At 46.8% G+C, this 20,045-nt stretch overlaps 1 protein-coding gene across 5 annotated transcripts in view; it reads left to right on the top strand.

The window, feature by feature from the left end:
* Positions 1-19,518, top strand: part of TRABD2A (TraB domain containing 2A) — a 61,956-nt gene extending 42,438 nt beyond the window's left edge. The window contains exons 4-7 of one of the 5 annotated variants that reach the window (XM_032243487.1): positions 699-837; positions 7,993-8,083; positions 16,136-16,396; positions 18,640-19,518. In XM_032243487.1, coding sequence (XP_032099378.1) covers positions 699-837; positions 7,993-8,083; positions 16,136-16,396; positions 18,640-18,823 — 675 coding nt within the window. In that variant the 3' untranslated portion in view covers positions 18,824-19,518. Of the gene's footprint in view, positions 1-662; positions 838-7,641; positions 7,750-7,992; positions 8,084-16,135; positions 16,397-18,639 lie in introns of those variants that run through there. The other 4 variants (XM_032243486.1, XM_032243488.1, XM_032243490.1 and 1 more) reach the window with 4 other exon arrangements.
* The last annotated feature ends 527 nt before the right edge of the window (positions 19,519-20,045 follow it).

Below are 20,045 nucleotides of genomic sequence, written 5' to 3'. Positions count from 1 at the left end.
TAAGAAAAGCATGTGTGAATCACACAAATTAAAATTATGGATGTGTGATGAAAAGATGGTGTCCTTTTTTTTTTCTTTTTTTTTTTTTTGAGATAGAATCTCACTCTGCCACCCAGGCTGGAGTGCAGTGGCATGATCTTGGCTCACTGCAACCTCTGCCTCCTGGGTTCAAGTGATTCTTCTGCCTCAGCCTCCGGAGTAGCTGGGACTACAGGCGCATGCCACCACACCTGCTAATTTTTTGTATTTTTAGTAGAAATGGGTTTTCACCGTGTTAGCCAGGATGATCTTAATTTCCTGACCTTGAGATCCGCCCACCTCGGCCTCCCAAAATGCTGGGATTACAGGAGTGAGCCACTGCGCCTGGCCCGCTGGTGTCCTTTTCTAAACATCAGACAGAACCATTTAAGTAAAACAGAAGTACAGTTTTAAATAGCATCAGAGTTCATTCAGTGTACTTCGTTTAATATTTGTTCACTTTGGTTACAGAGAATGTGATATAGTTGGAAATGTAGCAGACAGGAAACTCCAAGAATGGTGTCATTCTTCTCTTGTCAACGTCTTGACCATCTAGGTTGGGGGATTTGATGCTCCAGTGAAGTGACTTTGTTAATAACTTTGTTGCCCCTTATTTTATTTTATTTCTCTTTATTTTCGTGGAGGTTCCCAATTTTATTAATGCCACACTACCACCTCAGGAGCGCATCACTGCTCAGGAGATTGACAGCTACTTACGCCAGGAGCTGATCTACAAGCGGAATGAGAGAATAGGGAAGCGGGTGAAGGCCCTTTTGGAGGAGTTCCCTGACAAAGGCTTCTTCTTTGCCTTTGGAGCTGGTGAGTAGTGGGTCACCTCTAATTAGCCTCTGAATCTGGGGCTTTTCTCAAGAAGGGAATGTTGAGGTGAGCCCCTGCTTAGAGCCTGTGTTAGTCATGAAGTGAGATGAAGGGAGTGACACCGTCCTTGACTTGTTTTAGTTGCAGTGTGGCTCCAGCTGGGGCTGGAGCATCTAGCATGGTTGAAATGTTGCTGAGTGAGCTGGTGCATGAGACTTCACCCATAGCTCTCTCTACACATGAGCCAGCTGAGAAGGCATTTTTCCCCTCTGAACTTCACACTTAATTTCAACTTCTTCCTGGTACTTTACACTTGGTAAACTTTCACTAAAAATCTGTCTGTCTTTACTCTTCTACCTGACAATAAGCCTTCCAAGTCCAAGGCCTGGGGCTGATACATTACATGTTATTGACTGTTAACAGCATACATGGAGACAGAATAGGACAATTACTTGCTTTTGTAGGCTTCTTGAAGTAAATTCTGTCCTCTTGAGTAACTCTGACATGGAATTCTTTGCAGTCTCAGGAACTGAGGATAGAAATGCCAGAGGCTGGACAGTGTGCAGAAAGATCATTTGCTGGGCTGGGTTTTATTCTTTCATATTTTTCTGCTAACTTCATAAACTTGGACAAGTCATGTTCCTCAGTTTCTTTACCAGTAAGATAGGGGGTTGGAGTGAAGCAATTCTAAAATGGTCGGATGGGGGCCTCCAAAACCCTGTTCTTCCATAACAGCAATAAGAACACTGGAAAAAATGGTCAAAATCAACTTTTCCACAGCTCTGGAAATTAATTAAAGGCTTGCATCCTGGAAGTGTTTATTTAAGAAAACAGGGCGAATTTTGATGGAAATAGTGGGCTTCGTGGCATTTTAATTTGTCCTGTTTTTCATCCCCCTTTTCCCAGCTTCACAGTAGCCTTGAAAGTTAGGAGCCTTGAACTACAGTAGCTGTGAAAACCATTTGCCTAATGGTTACTGGAGGGGACAGAATGGGTTCAGAGTTCCTCCAAGGCTCCATCCTCAAAGAATCATCACTATTTGATATAACTAATAGCTCCCTAAAAGTTCCATTTCCAAGCTTGTCTTCATTTGACCTGACTCAGAGCTTGCTCTGTGTGAATAGCCATATTCTTAGGGTGTTTGTTGAAAACAATCAGTGATAGCTGTTTAACATCATAGTTGCTGGAAATTGCAATATTAATTGAAACTACAAGGGGCTGCCCAAAAAACTTAAAAGGAAAATCCCATAGGGGATTTTGAAAAGCTCTAACATATTCCTAGAAAGCCACATGCATGAGAAGGGCTGTGCACATGCCCAGGAAAGACCTGAGGAGGTCCTAATCTCTCACCTCTGGCTGCTCTTGAGGCTCTGTGCAAGCAGAATGTGAAAGCTAAGGAAGGGTCGTAAATTGCCTGCATAACATCAAAGACATGCCCCAAAACTCACACAGCTCCTCTGCGAAGGCTGGGAAACTTAAGGAATTTAAGGAAATCTCTGTTTAGTCATTAGCCAGCCACTAAGCTAACTGAGCAGATCCTTCAGTGATCATACATGCAACAAAGAATACAGACCTTAGAGACTTAGTACTGGAAAATCACTAAACAAACAGCAACAACAATGTACCTGGAAAGAGGGGATAGGAGATAATGAGTTCCAGAGTTGGTGTGTTAAAATTATTTAAATGTCTGGTTTTCAATGAAAACAATTATAAGACACTTAATATGTTTGATCTACTAGAAAAAGAGCATAACACTAGTTGTTATTATAACTATGTTCAAAAAACTAAAAGAGGCTGGGCATGGTGGCTCATGCCTATAATCCTAGCACTTTGGGAGGTTGAAGCAGGTGGATCACCTGAGGCCTGACCAATATGGCAAAACCCCATGTCTACTAATAATACAAAAATTATTCAGGTGTCGTAGTACGTTCCTGTAATCCCGGCTACTCAGAAGGCTGAGGCAGGAGAATCACTTGAACCTGGGAGGCGGAGGTTGCAGTGAGCCAAGATCATGCCACTGTACTGCAGTCTGGGTCACAAGAATGAAAGTCCATTTCCAAAAAACAAGAGCAAACCCCCCCGACCAAAAAGCTAAAATAAACCATATCTAAATAATTAAAGTTTGAGAACAATATCTTACCAAATACAAAATATCAATAAAAATTATTTAAAAAGAACCAAATAGAAGTTCTGGAATTGAAAGTGTAGGAACTGAAATGAAAAATTCACTAGAGGGGCTGAAGAGTAGATTTGAACTGACTGAAGAAGAATCAACATACATGAAGATGGCCGATTAAGATGATTCAGTATGGGAAAGAGAAAGGAAAAGGAATGAAGAAAAATGAATAGATCTTCAGATACCTGTAAGACATCCTCAAATGTGCCAATGTATACCTAATAGGAGTGCCAGAAGACAGGAGAGGAAAAAAATATTTGAATTAAAAAAATGCTTGAAAATGTCTCAAATTTGATGAAAAACATTACTTTGCACATCCAATGAATGAACTATAAGTTGTATAAAATAAAAAGTTCAACACCAAGGCATATCATAGCCAAACTGTCAAAAGCCAAAGACACAGAGTCTTGAAAACAGTGACAGCAAATCAGACACGGGATCCCCAACAGGATTAACAGCAGATTTCTCATCAGAAGCCATGCAAGCCAGAAGGCTATGGGGGACATATTCGAGATGCTGAAATAAAAGACTGTTAAACATTGCCACATCCAGCAAAACTCAAAAACGAAGGAGAAATATGTTGCATGTGAGCTAAATTGAATTTGTAGCTGCTATTGTAGGATGAAGTATTCTTTAAATGTCAATTAGATCAATTTGATTGATGATGCTCTTCAGTTCAACTATATTCCCTATCTGATAATTCCCGAATCTCTATTATGTCTGAGCCTGGGTCTGATACTTTCATTGTTTCTTCAGACTGTAATTTTTCTTGTCTCCCAGTGTGCCTTGTAATTTTTAATTGAAAGCTGGACATTATGTATCTGGCAATGGAAAGTGAGAGAAATATGTTTTTAGTGTGAGAGTTTATGTTACTCTTTCTCAGAGTTGGGCTGTTAGTGTTTTGGTGTGGTCTGAGTGTTCCTTAAAATTCATGTGTTGAATTATTTCATTATTATTGTCATGGTATTAACAGGTGGGGTCTTTGGGAAGTGATGAAGACATGAAGTTTTCACATTCATGAGTGGATTCATGCCTTTTAAAAGGACAGGAGGAAAGTAGCTTAGGCTCTTTTTTTGTCCTTGTGCCTTCCACCACGTGAATATTTAGCATGAGCCCCTCCTGCCATGTGAAGACTCAGCAAGAAGGTCCTCTGTTGGGCGTGGTGGTGCATGCTTGTAATCCCAGCACTTTGGAAGGCCATGGCAGGAAGATCACTTGAGCTCAGGAGTTTGAGATCAGCCTGGTCAATACAGTGAGACCTCATCTCTACCAGCATTAAATAAAAATTTAGCCAGGCATAGTGATATGTGCTTGTATTCCCTGCTACTTGGGAAGCTGAGATGGGAGGATCTCTTGAGCACTGGAGGTTGAGGCTGAAGTGAGCTATGCACATGCCACTGCACTCCAGCCTGGGTGACAGAGTAAGACTCTCTGTATTTTTAAAAAAAAGCTCTCATGAGATGCTGAATGCCTATGCCTAGATTTTGGACTTCCCAGACTGTAAAGCTGTGAGAAATAAATTTCTATTGTTTATAAATGACCCAGTCTGTGGTATTTTGTAACAGCAACACATACTAAGGCATGTTTCCTGTGAGTCTAGGTCCCAGAGGCTTCAGTTTCCTCTAGTATCCTCTAGTTTTTCCTCTAGTTTTTTGTCTTTGTATTTTCTTAAGAACTCTTCTTAAACAGAGTCTGAGTCTTGCTGCTCTTTCACCTGTAATCCACCGTTATTTTACTGGAGCCCTATTGATGTGGTGCTAAAGGAAAGGTACCATTTCATGTTCACTAGGCTGTGATAAAAACTGATGAATAGGGGCCGGGTGCGGTGGCTCAAGCTTGTAATCCCAGCACTTTGGGAGGCCGAGGCGGGTGGATCACGAGTCAAGAGATCGAGACTATCCTGGTCAACACAGTGAAACCCCGTCTCTACTAAAAATACAAAAAATTAGCTGGGCATGGTGACGCGTGCCTGTAATCCCAGGTACTCAGGAGGCTGAGGCAGGAGAATTGCCTGAACCCAGGAGGTGGAGGTTGCGGTGAGCCGAGATCGCGCCATTGCACTCCAGCCTGGGTAACAAGAGCGAAACTCCGCCCCAAAAAAAAATGATGAATAGTAAAAAGTTTTGGTGAAGAAAATATGGAGTAATTAGCACCCTCATACATTGCTACTGGGAATGTAAAATGGTGTAGCCATTTTGGAAAAACTGTTTAGCAGTTTTTCAAAATTAAACATTGGGCTACCATTTGACTCAGCATTTCAACTTCCAGACATATGCCTAGGATAATTGAAAACATATATCCATATGAAAATTTGTACATGGATATTCATGGCAGCATTATTTATAATAGCCAAAAAATGGAACCAATCCTACTATCCATCAGCTGACAGGGATATTTAAGGTGATATATACACACAATGGAATATTATTTGGCCATACAAAGGAAAGAGGTACTGATATATGGTCCTACGTGGATAAACTTTGAAAACATTATGCTAAGTGAAAACAGCCAGTCACAAAATCATGTGATTATATTTATATGGAATGTCCAGAACAGGCAGATCTATAGAGACAGAAAGTATTAATAGATTAGTGGTTGCCAAGGGCTGGGGTCAGGAATGATGAAAATGTTTTAAAATTAGATAGTGGTCGTGCTTGCACGACTTTCTGAATACACAAAAAAAATCACTGAATGGCATACTTTAAAGGGATGAATTTTATGTCATGCGAATTCTATTCAAATATTAATGAAACTGTTATAGAAATATGAGGGGTTTGGCTTCCACATCATGCTCATTGAAAAGTTCTGCCACAAAAGAAATTGCAGTTTCTGCCCTCAGCAGTGCCCGTGAGTATATGGTAGTTTTCTTCTGTAAGCCCTGTGTTTCATGTCTGGATTAGGCACTGTGTACACATTTGCACTGTCTCAACAAGTGGCCTCCTGTAACAAAGCTGTTAGCCTGGGCCTCACCCTTGAGGTACCACAACAGGGGTGCAAGCCCTAGATGAGGACGTTAGGAAACAGAGCCTGTGGGGGGCGGTATCCCAATGCACCCCCACCCCGGGTCTGCATGGATTGAAGGTACCCAGGTGCTGGAGTGGGGCTTTTGCTTTCCACTCCTGCCAGACTTAGGTGAGCCCCCAAAAGCTTCCCCTATGTCCAGTGCAGGGGTAAGGAGGCTTTGGGGAGAGGGTAAAGGTCAACTGGGTTCTGGGCTGGTGGGAGTTTGGGGCATAGCTTGGACTAAGCAGTTTGGTGGATGGGCCCTCGGATTGGGGCTTGCCCAGTACTCCGGGCTTGATTTGTCATACTGATGCAGTGCTAGAGGAGGGCTCATAGCCCCTGGGCACTTCGGGCATTGAGAGTGCCCAGGAGCTGTGAGCTCCCGTCTAGCACTGCCTCCTTCTAGGGCAAAGTTATCTTCCTGTAGCCACTTTCTCTCTGTGCTTTCTGAAGGCTATGTTGAGCAGAGGAAACGATATAAATTGCTCCCAAACACATGACTGTGTACTTTTAAAATTTAAAAGCTGTGTGGCTAGCAAACTTTTAATTGTGAAATGAGGATAGCCGAAAACGGAAAATACTGGAGTTTTAAAATCAAGCAGCAACTTTTGTCATGGGGATCTGGATAAAATGTGAAGACTGGAAATGGAAATCACCTTTGGAGTAGAAGAAAGATGGAAGTCAGAAGTGCTAAGTGGAAACTATAATCACTTGTTCTATGAATTGCCAGTTATTTGCAAATGAATAACCTAGGATGAGTGTTGAAAGACACACCCTTTTTTCTTACTTAGGTGTAGATCTGAAATCAGCCCGTGCTGATTTTTGGCTCCCATTTGCCAGGGGTACTTCTCCAGTGGGCTTAGCCTCCTCTCCTGCCCCACATTTCTAGGTAACAGCTAGCGCCCCTGCACTGGCAGCTTTATCTGGTTAGGATCTGGTCTAGGCTGTGGGGAGGAGAGGGGAGATGGGAGGGAATGGTTTTGCCAAACTTCCCTTTCTGAGCCCCTGCTGACCCATGAACACCCGCTTTGATGCATGAGGGTGAAAGGGAAAGCAGGAGCCATGGGCCTTCTCGGGCCTGTTTACTGTGCTGCCGTAGGCTCCCAGGGTTCCCTGGCTGGGGCTCCTGAGACCATAGTGGGTTTATCCTATGCAGAAACCTCCAAGACGGACAGATCTTAGATTACGTTGCCTTTGCTTTTTCTAGAAAGTGGTGATTGGGGAAGTAGCCATTACTTCGGTCCCACCAGCCTCCCTATTTTCTCAGAGAGCACATTTACATTTCATTCCTTCCCGTAGTTGGGAGTTTCCTTTTTTTTTTTTTTAATTGGGACAGAGTCTTGCTCTGTCACCCAGGTTGGAGTTCAGTAGCGTGATCTCAGCTCACTGCAGCCTCTGCCTCCTGGGTTCAAGCAATTCTCCTGCCTCAGCCTCCTGAGTAGCTAGGATTACAGGCACCTGCCACCATGCCTGGCTAATTTTTGTATTTTTAGTAGAGATGGGGTTTTACCATGTTGGCCAGGTTGCTCCTGACCTCAGGTGATCTACCTGCCTCCGCCTCCCAAAGTGCTGGGATTACAGGTGTGAGCCACTGTACCTGGCCTGAATTCTTATATTTTCTCCAGACCAGTGTCCTCACCTTTCAGTATCCTGCTCACATATCACCTCCTCTGGGAGGTCTTACCAGGTTGCAGTTTGATGTCCAGGCTTTCCCCTTAGCTGTGTGACTTCAGGTAACTCACTGCATTGTTCTGATCTTCAATGTCATCGTCTCTGAAATGCTACTGATGCTCCCCACCTGCCTTGCAGGACTGTTGGCAGGCCTGATTCCAGAAGCTCTCTGGAGCAGTAGGAATAGTTGGACAGATAGGAATGGGACTTGCCAGGGTAACTTCTCGGTTCTAGGGTGTGTCTCTGGGGAGAGTGTCTGGTGGTCCTGAGAGCTGTAGCATTTCTGGTTGTTTTTCTCACTGCAGGTCATTTCATGGGCAACCACACAGTGCTGGATGTTTTGCGACGTGAAGGCTATGAGGTAGAACACGCCCCCGCTGGACGACCCATCCACAAGTAACCGTCCTGCGCTTCTGTCCTGGTTGGGGAGCTGAGACCCTCATGGGGCTGCCTGGGCATGAGGGTGGGCTGCTATCTTGAGGAGCTCCAGAGAACCCCTGTTTGGTCATTTCCCCCACACTGGACATTTGGCACCAGCTCGGCTGGCTCTGTGTGGCTGGGCTGTGTCGGACGTGGTTGGCAGGAGGGACACTCTGGGGTGCAGAGGCCACACTGGTCTTCTCCTCAGCAGTGTTTGGGGAGTGGGGGAAGGTGAAGGGAAGGCTGTCCAGGGGTCGGGGGTAGGGGGGCTAGCAGGGGAAGGGAGGAGTAATTAGGCTTAATGTCCAATGTTCTTTGACCCAGGTGTTTTGTGAGTTTTCAGGAGGCAGAATGGGGGAATCGGGCCATGACAGTGGTAAATAGGCCAGAGGGGCTAGGGGTGCAGGAAGTGCATGTCTGGCGGCTCTCAGGAGCAGGAGAAAGCCTTTTCTCTTTCTCTGAGCTGTTTCCTCCTCCCTAGGTTTATTTTTCTCTTTTTCTTTCTTTCTTTTTTTTTTTTTGTCAAACTGCCCTCTGCCTCCACAGACCTTTCTGTAAAGAACTCAGGAGGCCCAGCCCCCGGCCCCTCAGCAACGCTGTCTGCCCACTGGCCTCCCAACTGGTCGTCCGTCCTGCTGGGCCCCAGGTGTCCTTCCCCTTCCCCTGTAGTCATCTGCTCGGGCTGTCATCGCCAAAACCACAGACTGGGTGATTTCAACAACAGAAACGCACTTCTCACAGCTCTGGAGGCTGGAAGTCCCGGATCAAGGTGTCAACGGGACTGGTTTCTCTTGGGATCTCTCTGTTTGGTTTGTAGATGGCCGCCTTCTCTTCCTGCCAGCACATGGCATTTTTTCCTGTAAGCGAGCGTCCCTGGCCTCTCCTCTAGTAAGGACACCGGTCATATTGGACTAGGGTCCTCTTTTGAACAGAATCACCTCTTTAAAGGCCCTAACTCCCAATAGTCACATTCTGAGGTACTGGGATTAGGGCTTCAACATGTGAATGTGGGGGACGCCTATCAGCTCCTAACATCCCCTCCATTTCTCTGGCCCCCACTCCCTCACGATCCGTGGTCAGCAGCCCCCCTCTCCTGGCAGAGGTCTCAGCTGTAGCGAGAGTGCTTCAGGATGCAAATGCCTATCCCTGACAGAGGATCCAGCTGTGGTGTCTGCCCGATGATCTCCAGCCGCCCTCTTTCTCCTCAGAAGGCCTCCCTCACCACACCTTGTCTCCCTGACCCCCGTCACCCCAGAGGCTCATGCTTGGCAGGAGCCATGATTTTTCCAGTGTCCCTCTAGGCGGGGAATCTTGGACACATCCTGACGTCTCTTTTTTTTTTTTTTTTTGAGACGGAGGTTCGCCCTTGTTACCCAGGCTGGAGTGCAATGGTGCGATCTCGGCTCACCGCAACCTCCGCCTCCTGGGTTCAGGCAATTCTCCTGCCTCAGCCTCCTGAGTAGCTGGGATTACAGGCACGCGCCACCATGCCCAGCTAATTTTTTGTATTTTTAGTAGAGACGGGGTTTCACCATGTTGACCAGGATGGTCTCGATCTCTTGACCTCGTGATCCACCCGCCTCGGCCTCCCACAGTGCTGGGATTACAGGCTTGAGCCACCGCGCCCGGCCATCCTGACGTCTCTTATCCCCACCTCTCTTCATGCCCTGTACTTAGTGTGTCAATAGTGACCGCCCTTCACAGAGCACTCCCTGACGTGGGCCTGCTCATTTCCCTCCACCAGGCCTTTGGCTTCCTCCAGTAAAGACTGGCTGGGATTTGTCCTTCCCCATTTCCGTGGCCACCGTCCCCTTCCAGGCCCTTCTCCCTCAGGTTCACTCTTCGCCCTTCTGTGGGACTAAGCTTTCCAGTGTCCCGTATTCAAACCCTCCACGGTTTTTCACTGTTCTCTTCCAAAGTCATTGTCTTTACTTGGAGGTCTTGGCACTAAGACCCTACCCTTCCCCCCGCAGGGATCTGCTGCTTGCTTCAGAAGAGCTTCCCTCCCGTTCCTGCCTCTCCACCTTTACAGATGCTACTCCTGGCACCCAGGAGCCCTCCTCTCCTCCCCTTGACCGGGGGTGGGGAATCCCGCCCCTGCCTGAATCTGCTGTGCTGCAGGCTCACACTCCTTCCTGTTCTCCTTCAAGTCTGGAGGAGCCAGCCCTTAGGGGTTCTCTGCACCCTGCAGGACTGTGGGTCTTTCCTCCCACACTGGGATCTCTTTGGTCCCTTCTCAGCTCCTCCTGCTGGGCTGACTGGGCTGGGGTTCGACGTACTGTCCCTGGGGTGCTGGAGAGGGCCCTGCCTGGGGAGTGTGTGTGTGTGTGTGTGTGTGTAATGTGTTTGGTGTATGTGATGTTTGTGTGTGTGTCTGGTGTGTGGTGTGTGTGAGGGGTGTGTGGTGTTTGTGTGTAGGGTTTGTGTGGTGTGTATCTAGTGTGCAATGTGTATGTGTGGGGTGTATGTGCATGGGAGTAGTGGGCATGTGTGTGGTGCATGTGTGTGTGGTGCATGTCTGGTGTGTGTTTGGTACTTGTGTGTGTGTGAGGGGTGTGTGTGTATGTGRGGTGTGTGTGTTGTGTAGTGTGCATGTATGTGGTGCATGTCTGGTGTGTGTGTTGTGTATGTGTGTGATGTGTGTGTGGTGCATGTCTAGTGTGTGTGTATAGTGTGCATGTGTGTGTTGTGTGTGGTGCATATTTGGTGTGTGTGTTGTGTGTGCATGTGTGTGGTGTGTGTGGTGCATGTCTGATGTATGTGTTGTGTATATGTGGGGTGTGTATGGTGTATGTGGTATGTGTGGTGTGTGTGGTACGTGTGTGTGGTGTGTGTGGTATATGTGGGGCGTATGTGTGTGTATTGTGTGTGTTACTGGTTGTTTCTAGGTTCCCTAATTCTGCCTGTAACCCTGACGCCTGCCCTTGGGGGAAGGAAGGTCAGGAATCGATCTTTTTAGAAGCTCTCCAGGAGATTCTGATGCCCACTGAAGGCTGAGAACCAGTGTTCTCATTTCCCCAGGGAGGAAAGAACATTTATTGGTGGATCATCAGGTGGTAGCCAGGTTTATTTATTCTCAGTTAATTCTCAAAACCAGCCCGCAAGGGGAGTGTTCCTTCTCATTTACTAATGAAGAAGCTGAAAGGTCACACAATTAACCAGGGCCCAGAAATAGCTCAGACCCTTCTATCTCCCAAACCTTTCCTTTCTGTCTTTCTTCTCCCACCTTTTACTTCTTTTTTTTTTTTTTTGAGACGGAGTTTCGCTCTTGTTACCCAGGCTGGAGTGCAATGGCGCGATCTCGGCTCACCGCAACCTCCGTCTCCTGGGTTCAGGCAATTCTCCTGCCTCAGCCTCCTGAGTAGCTGGGATTACAGGCATGCGCCACCATGCCCAGCTAATTTTTTGTATTTTTGGTAGAGACGGGGTTTCACCATGTTGACCAGGATGGTCTCGATCTCTTGACCTCGTGATCCACCCGCCTCGGCCTCCCAAAGTGCTGGGATTACAGGCTTGAGCCACCGCGCCCCGCCACCTTTTACTTCTTAGCCTTTATGTCTTTGTTCGTGCACTTTCCTCCGCAGGGATTCTTTCCCTACCCCCACTACCCTCAGTTCTATCAGAATCTGTGAGATCCAGCACATTGCCACACCTTTCTTCATCGCTCCAGCCTGGGTTCATCTTGCGTGTGACCCCAAGGAATCTATGATTTGTGCTTCTATAGTGGCCTTTAGCAAGAGCACTCTCTTTCTTCTAGAGCCTTCTGGACAAGGATCTAACTTTCAAAATTGGATTTCCAGAAGTATCTATCCTGGCATCTGGCACATGATGGGATCTCAAATAGGACTGATTATGTGTAACCAATATTATTGCTGGTACTGCTCACATGCATTCATTTATTCGGCCAGTGGGGGACCTGAGAGGTTTTAAGGATGAACGTGCATACAGTGGTCCCAGGTGAAGCCATGAGGGAGGATGAGGTCTCCAAAGGAGAGGAAGAAGGGGCAGGGTCCTAGGAGGCTAAGGGCCCAGGAAAGTGGGTGGGGGAGAATGCCTACAATGAGGGGCTGGCAAGGAGGACCAGGGCAACGGGGGGATATCTGTGTCCTTCTTCCCCTCCTCAGCAGCCATATGGTAGTCCTTAAGGGATGATTCTGGTCATGTGGAACTGGAATCCAGGGCAGGCTGGTGTGGTTGGGGACAGGAGGGCTTCTAAGTGATGATCTAGCTTACTTCAGGCCCTGCCAGCTGCCTTAGTCTTGGGGCAGGGCCTTCAAGCTGGAGGCCCTTACCCCAATTTTTGGGGTATTGGGGAGACAGAGATGGGTGTGCATGTTGGGGTGTGGGGAGGGCAACTATCGGCTGCCACACTCCACCTGTCAGCAGGCTGGAAAACTTAGGAAATGCTCCTGAATGTGAGGCTGCCCTTCTCTGAGCAGAGAAGAGAAAGAGATGCGGTTTCTGTCGGGCTAATCTGCAGAGGGCTTAGGCAGTTCCTCCCTCCTCCCGCTGGGATAATGGATACTATGTTAGCTTTCTATCTCTGCTATAACAAATAATCACAAACTCAGTGGCTTAAAACAACACAGATTCATTATTTTATACTTCTGGAGATCAAAAGTCTGACACAGGTTTCACTGGCTGAAATCAAGGTGTTAGCAGGGCTGCATTCCCTTCTGGAGGCTCTAGGGAATTTGTTTTCTTTCCCTTTCCAGCTTCTAAAGGCTGCCCACATTCCTTGGCTTGTGGAGCCTTCTTCCATCTTCCAAACCAGCAATGTTGCATCTCTATAACCATTCTTCCATAGTCACACCCTCCTCTGACTGCAGAAGGATTCTCTGCTTTTAAGGGCCCGTGTGATTAGCTTGGGCACACCTGGATAATCTGGGCTACTTTCCTCATTTTAAGGTCCTTAACTTAATCACATCTTCAAAGTTCCTTTTACCTTGTACTGTAAGGTAATGTGTTCAGAGCTTCCAGGGGCTAGGTCACGAACATCTTTGGGGATCTGGAAGATGTCCCTTTGGTTACACAGTGGGGTGCTCTAAGGTTCTGGTCAGCCGTGCTAGGGTTTATACAGCTTCACTTATTCTCAGAAGACTGGGATAAGGGGGATGCATCTGAAGTAAGCATCTGCTGTGTGCTCAGCACTGTGCTTGGACCATTTTAATCCTCACAGTACTGCGGTGGGACAGGTTAGTTTTATATAAGCAGAAGAGGTTCAGAAAGGTCAGTCATCTTGCCTAAGGCTCCAAGCCTGGGCTCCTTTCCTTGTCAACCAGTGTGCTTCTTTCTTGGATACTTCCACGGAGGAGGCTGTGTGAAATGCAGGTAGGGAACAAACAGGCTATGAGCACAAGGGGGTAGTCCTATACTGTAGCCGAAATGACCATGGGCTTAAGTTTAGTTAAACTGTGAGAATCCAGACTAGCCAAAACATGATCATCTAGATCTTGGGCCTGTGGTGGGATCCAGCCCAGCGGCTCTGTGAGGGATTGGGTGTGTTCAGCAGCTGGGATTTTCTATTTGGGACAGAAGAGCAGCCACCCCTATTGACCTAGGGACTCTTAAACCCCTGTCTGAGCCCATGTGAGCATTTGTCTGTAGGATCTCTCCCTGGAGAGATCACTAATTTATACTCTTCACATTTTCTACAATGAGAATGGATTCGATTTATGACCTGAAAAAAACCTCAACAATGAATGTTACTTAAAAATGGCACAGAATCCTTCTTGGAACCTTGTGCAGGTCAGTTTTTTCAGCCCAGTCTTCAGTTTCCTCAATCATAAAGTAGGTGTTAGATTCCTCAGGACTCCTTAGCTCAGAAATATGAGGGAGATAAAAACCAGGAAGAGTAAAGCTAATTTCTTCCTGATCCCTACCTTCCAACTCCCACCCAGGGCTGTTAACTTGGCTCTTAAGCCCTGGCCTTGGCTACCCGGAGTTTCTGGATTGAGGTCTTTGTTGTGAGTTGAACAGAAACAAAGCTATGATTTGTCTCACTGCGAGGACCCACTGTTTCAAGCCATAAGACATAGCCCTAGTGAGTTTGAGATGATGTTCCTTGCTAAGTCAAAGCAACAGACTTTTCTTGAGTGCTTACCATGTACCAGGACCTGTTTGGGTCACATGGAGGCCAAGGATGACACAGGCATCGTCTCTGCCATGGGCAGAGGGCTTGGTGGGCATGGTGCTGCCTGACCATCTGCTCTTGAAGCCTCTAGGATGACGGTCCCCAACCTTTTTGGCACCAGGGACTGATTTTATGGAACATTTTTCCATGGATCGGGGAAGTGGAAGTGGTTTTGGGATGAGACTGTTTTACCTCATATCATCAGGCATCAGGCTCCTTAGAGTCTCATAAGGAGTGTGCAGCCCAGATCCCTAGCACACACAGTTCACAATAGGGGTTGTGCTCCTATGAGAATCTGATACGCCTGCTGATCTGAGAGGATGTGGAGCTCAGGTGGTAATATGGTTGCTCGTCTGCTGCTCACGTTCCGCTGTGTGGCCCAGTTCCTAACAAGCCGCAGACCAGTGCTAGTCCATGGCTTGGGGGCTGGGGACTCCTGCCCTAGGAGGCCGCCTGAATCCTAGAGAGCCTTGATGGGGGCACATTCCCTTTCTAGTTTCTAGTTTCTCTGTTGTAACAGTGAAAGGATTCATTTAAGTGGCGTCACAATTATGTACCAGGCATTGTGCTGAGCTCAGGAGATCGTAATGAATATATTAAGCCCTGTCCTCCCAAGAACCTTCTAGATTATGACGTTATGTTTCTGGGGTCCTTAGTCTCAGGTTCAGAGTAGGGGCCTTTTTCAATCCTTTGCCATTTGAGGAATTCCCTTCTTTTATCTTTTTTGCCCAATGTAAGTCTTTCCCTTTTTTGCTTTCCTTCTTATATACTTCGTCCCTTCCTCACACAAGGCCATTAGTACTGACTTCTCAGGCTCTGCCATGTTGTGGTTCAGAACTGAGGCCCATTCTGGCAAGGTAGATGGTTCATCATGGCTGTTTCAGAGTAATTGAGTTCTTACATGTGCTGGTCAGTGGTACCTAGATCAATGGTCGAGGAAAACCCTATACATGGCATATCCACTGCTCCCCTTCCTCAGGCAGACGGGAGCTTCAGGACCCTCACTGCCTGCCTACGTCAGAAGACAATGGGATTGACATCTAGTAGAATTCTTCTCTTTCTGCTCGCCCTCCCCTTCACCAAACCTTTGACAAAAGTTCTGTTGTTGGAAGAAACTTGGTCCTTCTAAAAGCTTATTTCTTCACTAAAAGAAGTATTTGGTGACTATAGTCACGTTTAGGGGAAAACTAGAAGTAAGTCTGAGTTTCCTATCAGTTGTGAAAATCTCTCTTTGGGAAAGATGATTTCAGGCAGATCTGGGATTAAGTGGTTAGAAAACAGCCCTGAGAGCCCCTTCCTGAATAAAGCCCTCATGAGGGTACAGAAAGGGTTAACAGGGTTTAGGGCTACTTCAGTTGTTTTAAGCAAATGGCATTTAAACATTTTCCATCTGTCTTTCAAAGCTTTATTGTTCACTAGCCAGGGTGGTGACATTTGCCTGTATTTGGGGCCTGAGGTGGGAGAACCACTTGAGCCCAGGAGTTTGAGGCTACAGTGATTGGGCCATGGCACTCTAGCCTGAGTGACTTAGGGAAATCTGGTCTCTAAAAAAAAAAACAAACCTATAATTGTAGTGACTTCCTAGACAGGGCTGACCTGTTCACTGTTGGAAAAGTAAATACTGTACATGTAATAGTTTAAAAATCTTGGATCTTTCTCCCCAGGACTAGGGAATTTGGAGAGAGTAGGGTGAGGATATCTGAGTGGGAAAAAAGTTGTTCAAAAAAAATCAATTCCCAAGGTAATTTCAAGAACCAGGTAACTTCTGCTCCCCCTGGCCAGCTTGAACTTTCAGGTTATCTGCTGTCATGAAACCGTGAAATGTAAGAGAGCTGGGGGAGGCACCATGCTGTGTGATCCTCCTCCAAATACCTCCTCCTTCCACTTATATACAGAGGGAAGAGTAAAAAGACCTCTCTACGGCCCACTCCGTTCACCATCTTTGCTCCAAAAGTGCCCACCCCGGAAGTACTGGCATCGGAAGCCGTGTCCTCAGTGCACTCAACGCTGCCACCCCTTGTGTCCCAGCCTGGAAGTGCCGACCTGCCTGGTGAGGCCGTGCAGAAGTTCCAGAAGAAGTGGAGGCGGCCACAGCGGAGGCAGCGACTCCGGCAATTCAGCGATCTGTGGGTCCGCATGGAGGAGAGGTCAGGCAGGTAGGCTGAGTCGGGTTGGCATCACCTTTACCCTGGTGAGCAGACCCAGGAATGCCTCTCACACTGGTTGTGATGGGCAAGGGTGAGGTCTTTCTTTTTTGTGAGTTGAACAGAAACAAAGCTGTGATTTGTCTGTGAGGATGTGCTGTTTCAAGCCATAGAACATACCCCTAGTGAGTTTGAGACCATGCTCCTTGCTAAGTCAAAGCAACAGATTTTTCTTGAGTGTCTGCCATGTACCAGGACCTGTTTGGGTCATATGGAGGCCAAGGATGACACAGGCATCGTCTCTGCCATGGGCAGAGGGCTTGGTGGGCATGGTGCTGCCTGACCATCTGCCTGACACTGGTCCCCAACCTTTTTGGCACCAGGGACTGATTTAGTGGAAGAAAATTTTTCCACGGATCGGGGAGTGGGGGATGGTTTTGGGATGAAACTCTTCCACCTCATATTGTCATGACACAGATGTAGTTTCCTCATGACCCCATGCACCCTTTTTCTGTCCCCTGTGACCAAAGCGAATCCAGATTAACGGTAGCTGCTTCAAGCCAGGGCAAGGGTAACATGTTTATGCTTGTTAAAGGGCAAGTCTGGGGGTAGGATGAATCTGTTAAAAGTGGAAGGGGTCTGGAAAGGTTGCAAAGAACTTGATTTTTCAGATCTTTCTCCATGGTAGATTCAGGGAGAATGCCATAGATTTGCAGAGCTCGAAGCAGCTCGATAGGAGTGGGTGTGTTTAACCCCCACATTGTAAGGGAAGGCTTGTGACCCTACACTGAAAGTAGTCTCAGAAATGGCTGGGGAGGAGATTGGAGGCAGAGAGATGAGCCTGAGTCTGCAGGGCACAAGACATCTGGAAGAACTGCCCCAGAGAGGCTGGGAGCAGGAATCCAATTAAATTAATCTCAGGCTTATTGAGTCCGTCCTTTGTGCCTCCCGTTGTGTTGGGTACTGTCTGTGTGGGGCCAACCAGACACGGGCCTTGCCATCATGGAACTTGCAGTCTGGTGAGGAAGATGAATTTTTGAGTGGATAATCTGCAATGGAAGTGTAAGGTGCTATGGGTGTGTGTGTGGTGCATACATATGTGTGCGTGTGTGTGTGTGTGTGTGTGTGTGTGTGTGTGTGTGTGTGTTGGAGGTTACTACTTAGGGTCAAGGGTCAGGAAAGTCTTCTCTTGAGGAAGCATCCTTTTGGCTTATCCTGAGTAGAAGCCAAACTGGAAGCTTGTGAATAGAGCTTCTGAGTCTGAATCACTAGATTTAGAGATCCAGTGCTTACACAGGTGTTTAATAAATGTAGAATGCATGAGTAAATGAGTGAACAACTGAATAGGGAAGGGGAAGGGTTGAGGGCAGAGGTAACAATGTGAAAGCCTGGCTGGAGGGAACGATTGTGTTAAAGAGGCCAAGATAAAGTAATTCTGGCTGGAGCCTGGGAAGTAAAGGAGTAGTGAGGTGAGATGTGTCCAGAGAGGTAAACAGGGAGGGAAGTAGGGACACACTGAAAGGTTTGAAGCAGGCATGTGATATGCTGTGTGATTTGCATTTTAAACAGACAGAAGCTGGCAGCCAGATGGGACCTGGAGAATGCGGACAGCTTCTCATGGTGTTCATGTCCCAGGGTGACTCACGAACCATCCTCCACTGATGCAGGAATAAATGGACCTGTTTAGTACTTTTTCAAACAGGGCCATTTCCTTTAAGGTGGCCATGGAGTTGGGCACTTTATACCTCAGCTGAGCTGAAAGATCTGGGTGAGCCTGAGATCATGGGCCACAACTTGTACTGTCTTGACCCAGTATACCTACATGTTGTGCACATCAGGCCTGGACTTGGGCAGGTGAGAGAGGCAGAGACCCAGGGAGGAATCTGCATGGTCTGGCTCTGCCTCTGTGGTGGCCAGTGAGGAAAGTCCCTGCCTAAGATTGCCCAGAGGCTAATAATTAGCAGACTTTGAATTGGGCCTTATACCAAGACTTTCAATAATCTTTGAATGAAGAACCAAATCGCCAGGGACAGTTTGCCAGTCTGCTGGTCTTAATATCCTCTGCCATTGGGTTTTCTGGTAGCAGTGGCCAAAGGCATGAAAGAGGGCCAGAGATATAGGAAGCCTATTAACATACTAATGCCCATTCCTGTCTTTTAGGAGGGAGATGAAGAGAAGCTGTGTGGGCATTTGGGGGCCTTGGAGTGTGCAGTGGTTTCTGCTGTGCTTTCAGACCCTTTCTCTTTGCTTCCTAGTGACATGGTCCCACAACTGCAGGTCCCTGTCCTGGACAGGCACATCTCTACTGAGCTGCGGCTCCCTCGCCATGGGCATTCCCACCACAGCCAGATGGTGGCCAGCAGTGCCTGCCTGTCTCTCTGGACTCCTGTGTTCTGGGTGCTGGTGCTGGCTTTCCAAACAGAGACACCCCTGCTGTAATGACTGGAAGCACCAGGCTAAGACCCTGATCCCTTGGACTTGAAGGATGGCCTTTCCTGTACACCACACTCTGGTATAGCCTTGATGGGCCCAATCCAGGAGAGACTTCTCCCGAAAAAGAAGTCCAGTGTTGATTCTTCTCTTTCCAAGGAATGTGGCTTCGGGTTACCCAACTTTAGGGGGAGGTGTACAGTTTGGTAACATAATGAGTTGTGTGAAAATAAATTATAAATGAGTTGTATGAAAATAATTAAATACCTTTTTTGTGTGTAGACTTTTATTCATGATGTGTATATATCAGGGAGACAACTTCTTCTCTCACACCCTCTGAATCCTTTCACTCCCTCCCCCGAGGCTCTGCACTTCTCAGTTACAGCTCTGATCCCTTTGGGCCCTGGCTTTGGATCCTGACCCTTCCTTCTTTCTGCTCACTTTCTTTGTGTCGCTCTTGGTTCTGGATGCAGGGGAGTTGGTAGGGCCATGGAACCTGTGGTCTGTACCTCTCTATTCAAGCTCTGGTGAATAGGGTACTCCCTGTGCCCTGAGAGAAGCTTTCATTTTGTGTAATGTGTGTGTCTCACTGACATGCTGGAGGATGGGTAGGGGAGTGGGGGTAGGCTTTGTCAGAGGTGCTGTGTAAGAAAGTTTTTTTTTTTTAATCAACACAAATTGAGCCATTTAAATAAAAAGCTAGTCCAAATAAGGGTCTCATTCTATAAAGATTAAATCATTTCCAAATCACAGTGAAAGAAACATGAGTAATTAACCAATTTTGTTTTCTACTATGTGCCTTGGAGATACCTCACTAAAATTTGGTATCTGACACAACAGAATAACATTTGCAGAATGTAATATGGTAGTGACAGGACTGAGGTTGTTTGTATAGACTATTAAATGGTTACATCTTAATTATTTATATAGAATATTGGTCCAATAACATAAAAATAGAGAACAGCATCTAGAAATTTATCTCATTCAATGTTCAGAGATAAAAGAGTTAACCATCCTAAGAAAGCAGTTTTCATACTGCTCCCAATCCGTATCTTATTTATTATTTACATGTTTGTTGTTAATGTTTTTCCTAAATAAAAATCTTATTGGGACTCTCTCTATAAAATGTGTAACAGTGAAAATTCCCCAGTTGCATCTGAAATGGGAGCTTTTAACCCTGCCCAGGTGATTTCCCTCCCCTAACCACCATGGTTCCAGATCAGGGTCCTAC

The sequence above is a fragment of the Sapajus apella genome, unplaced genomic scaffold, assembly GCF_009761245.1.
Source record: "Sapajus apella isolate SASKATOON/1434 unplaced genomic scaffold, GSC_monkey_1.0 scaffold52, whole genome shotgun sequence".
Classification (NCBI taxonomy): domain Eukaryota; kingdom Metazoa; phylum Chordata; class Mammalia; order Primates; family Cebidae; genus Sapajus; species Sapajus apella.
The sequence above is the reverse complement of the archived record's forward strand: the minus strand, read 5'-3'. Positions and strand labels throughout refer to the sequence as shown.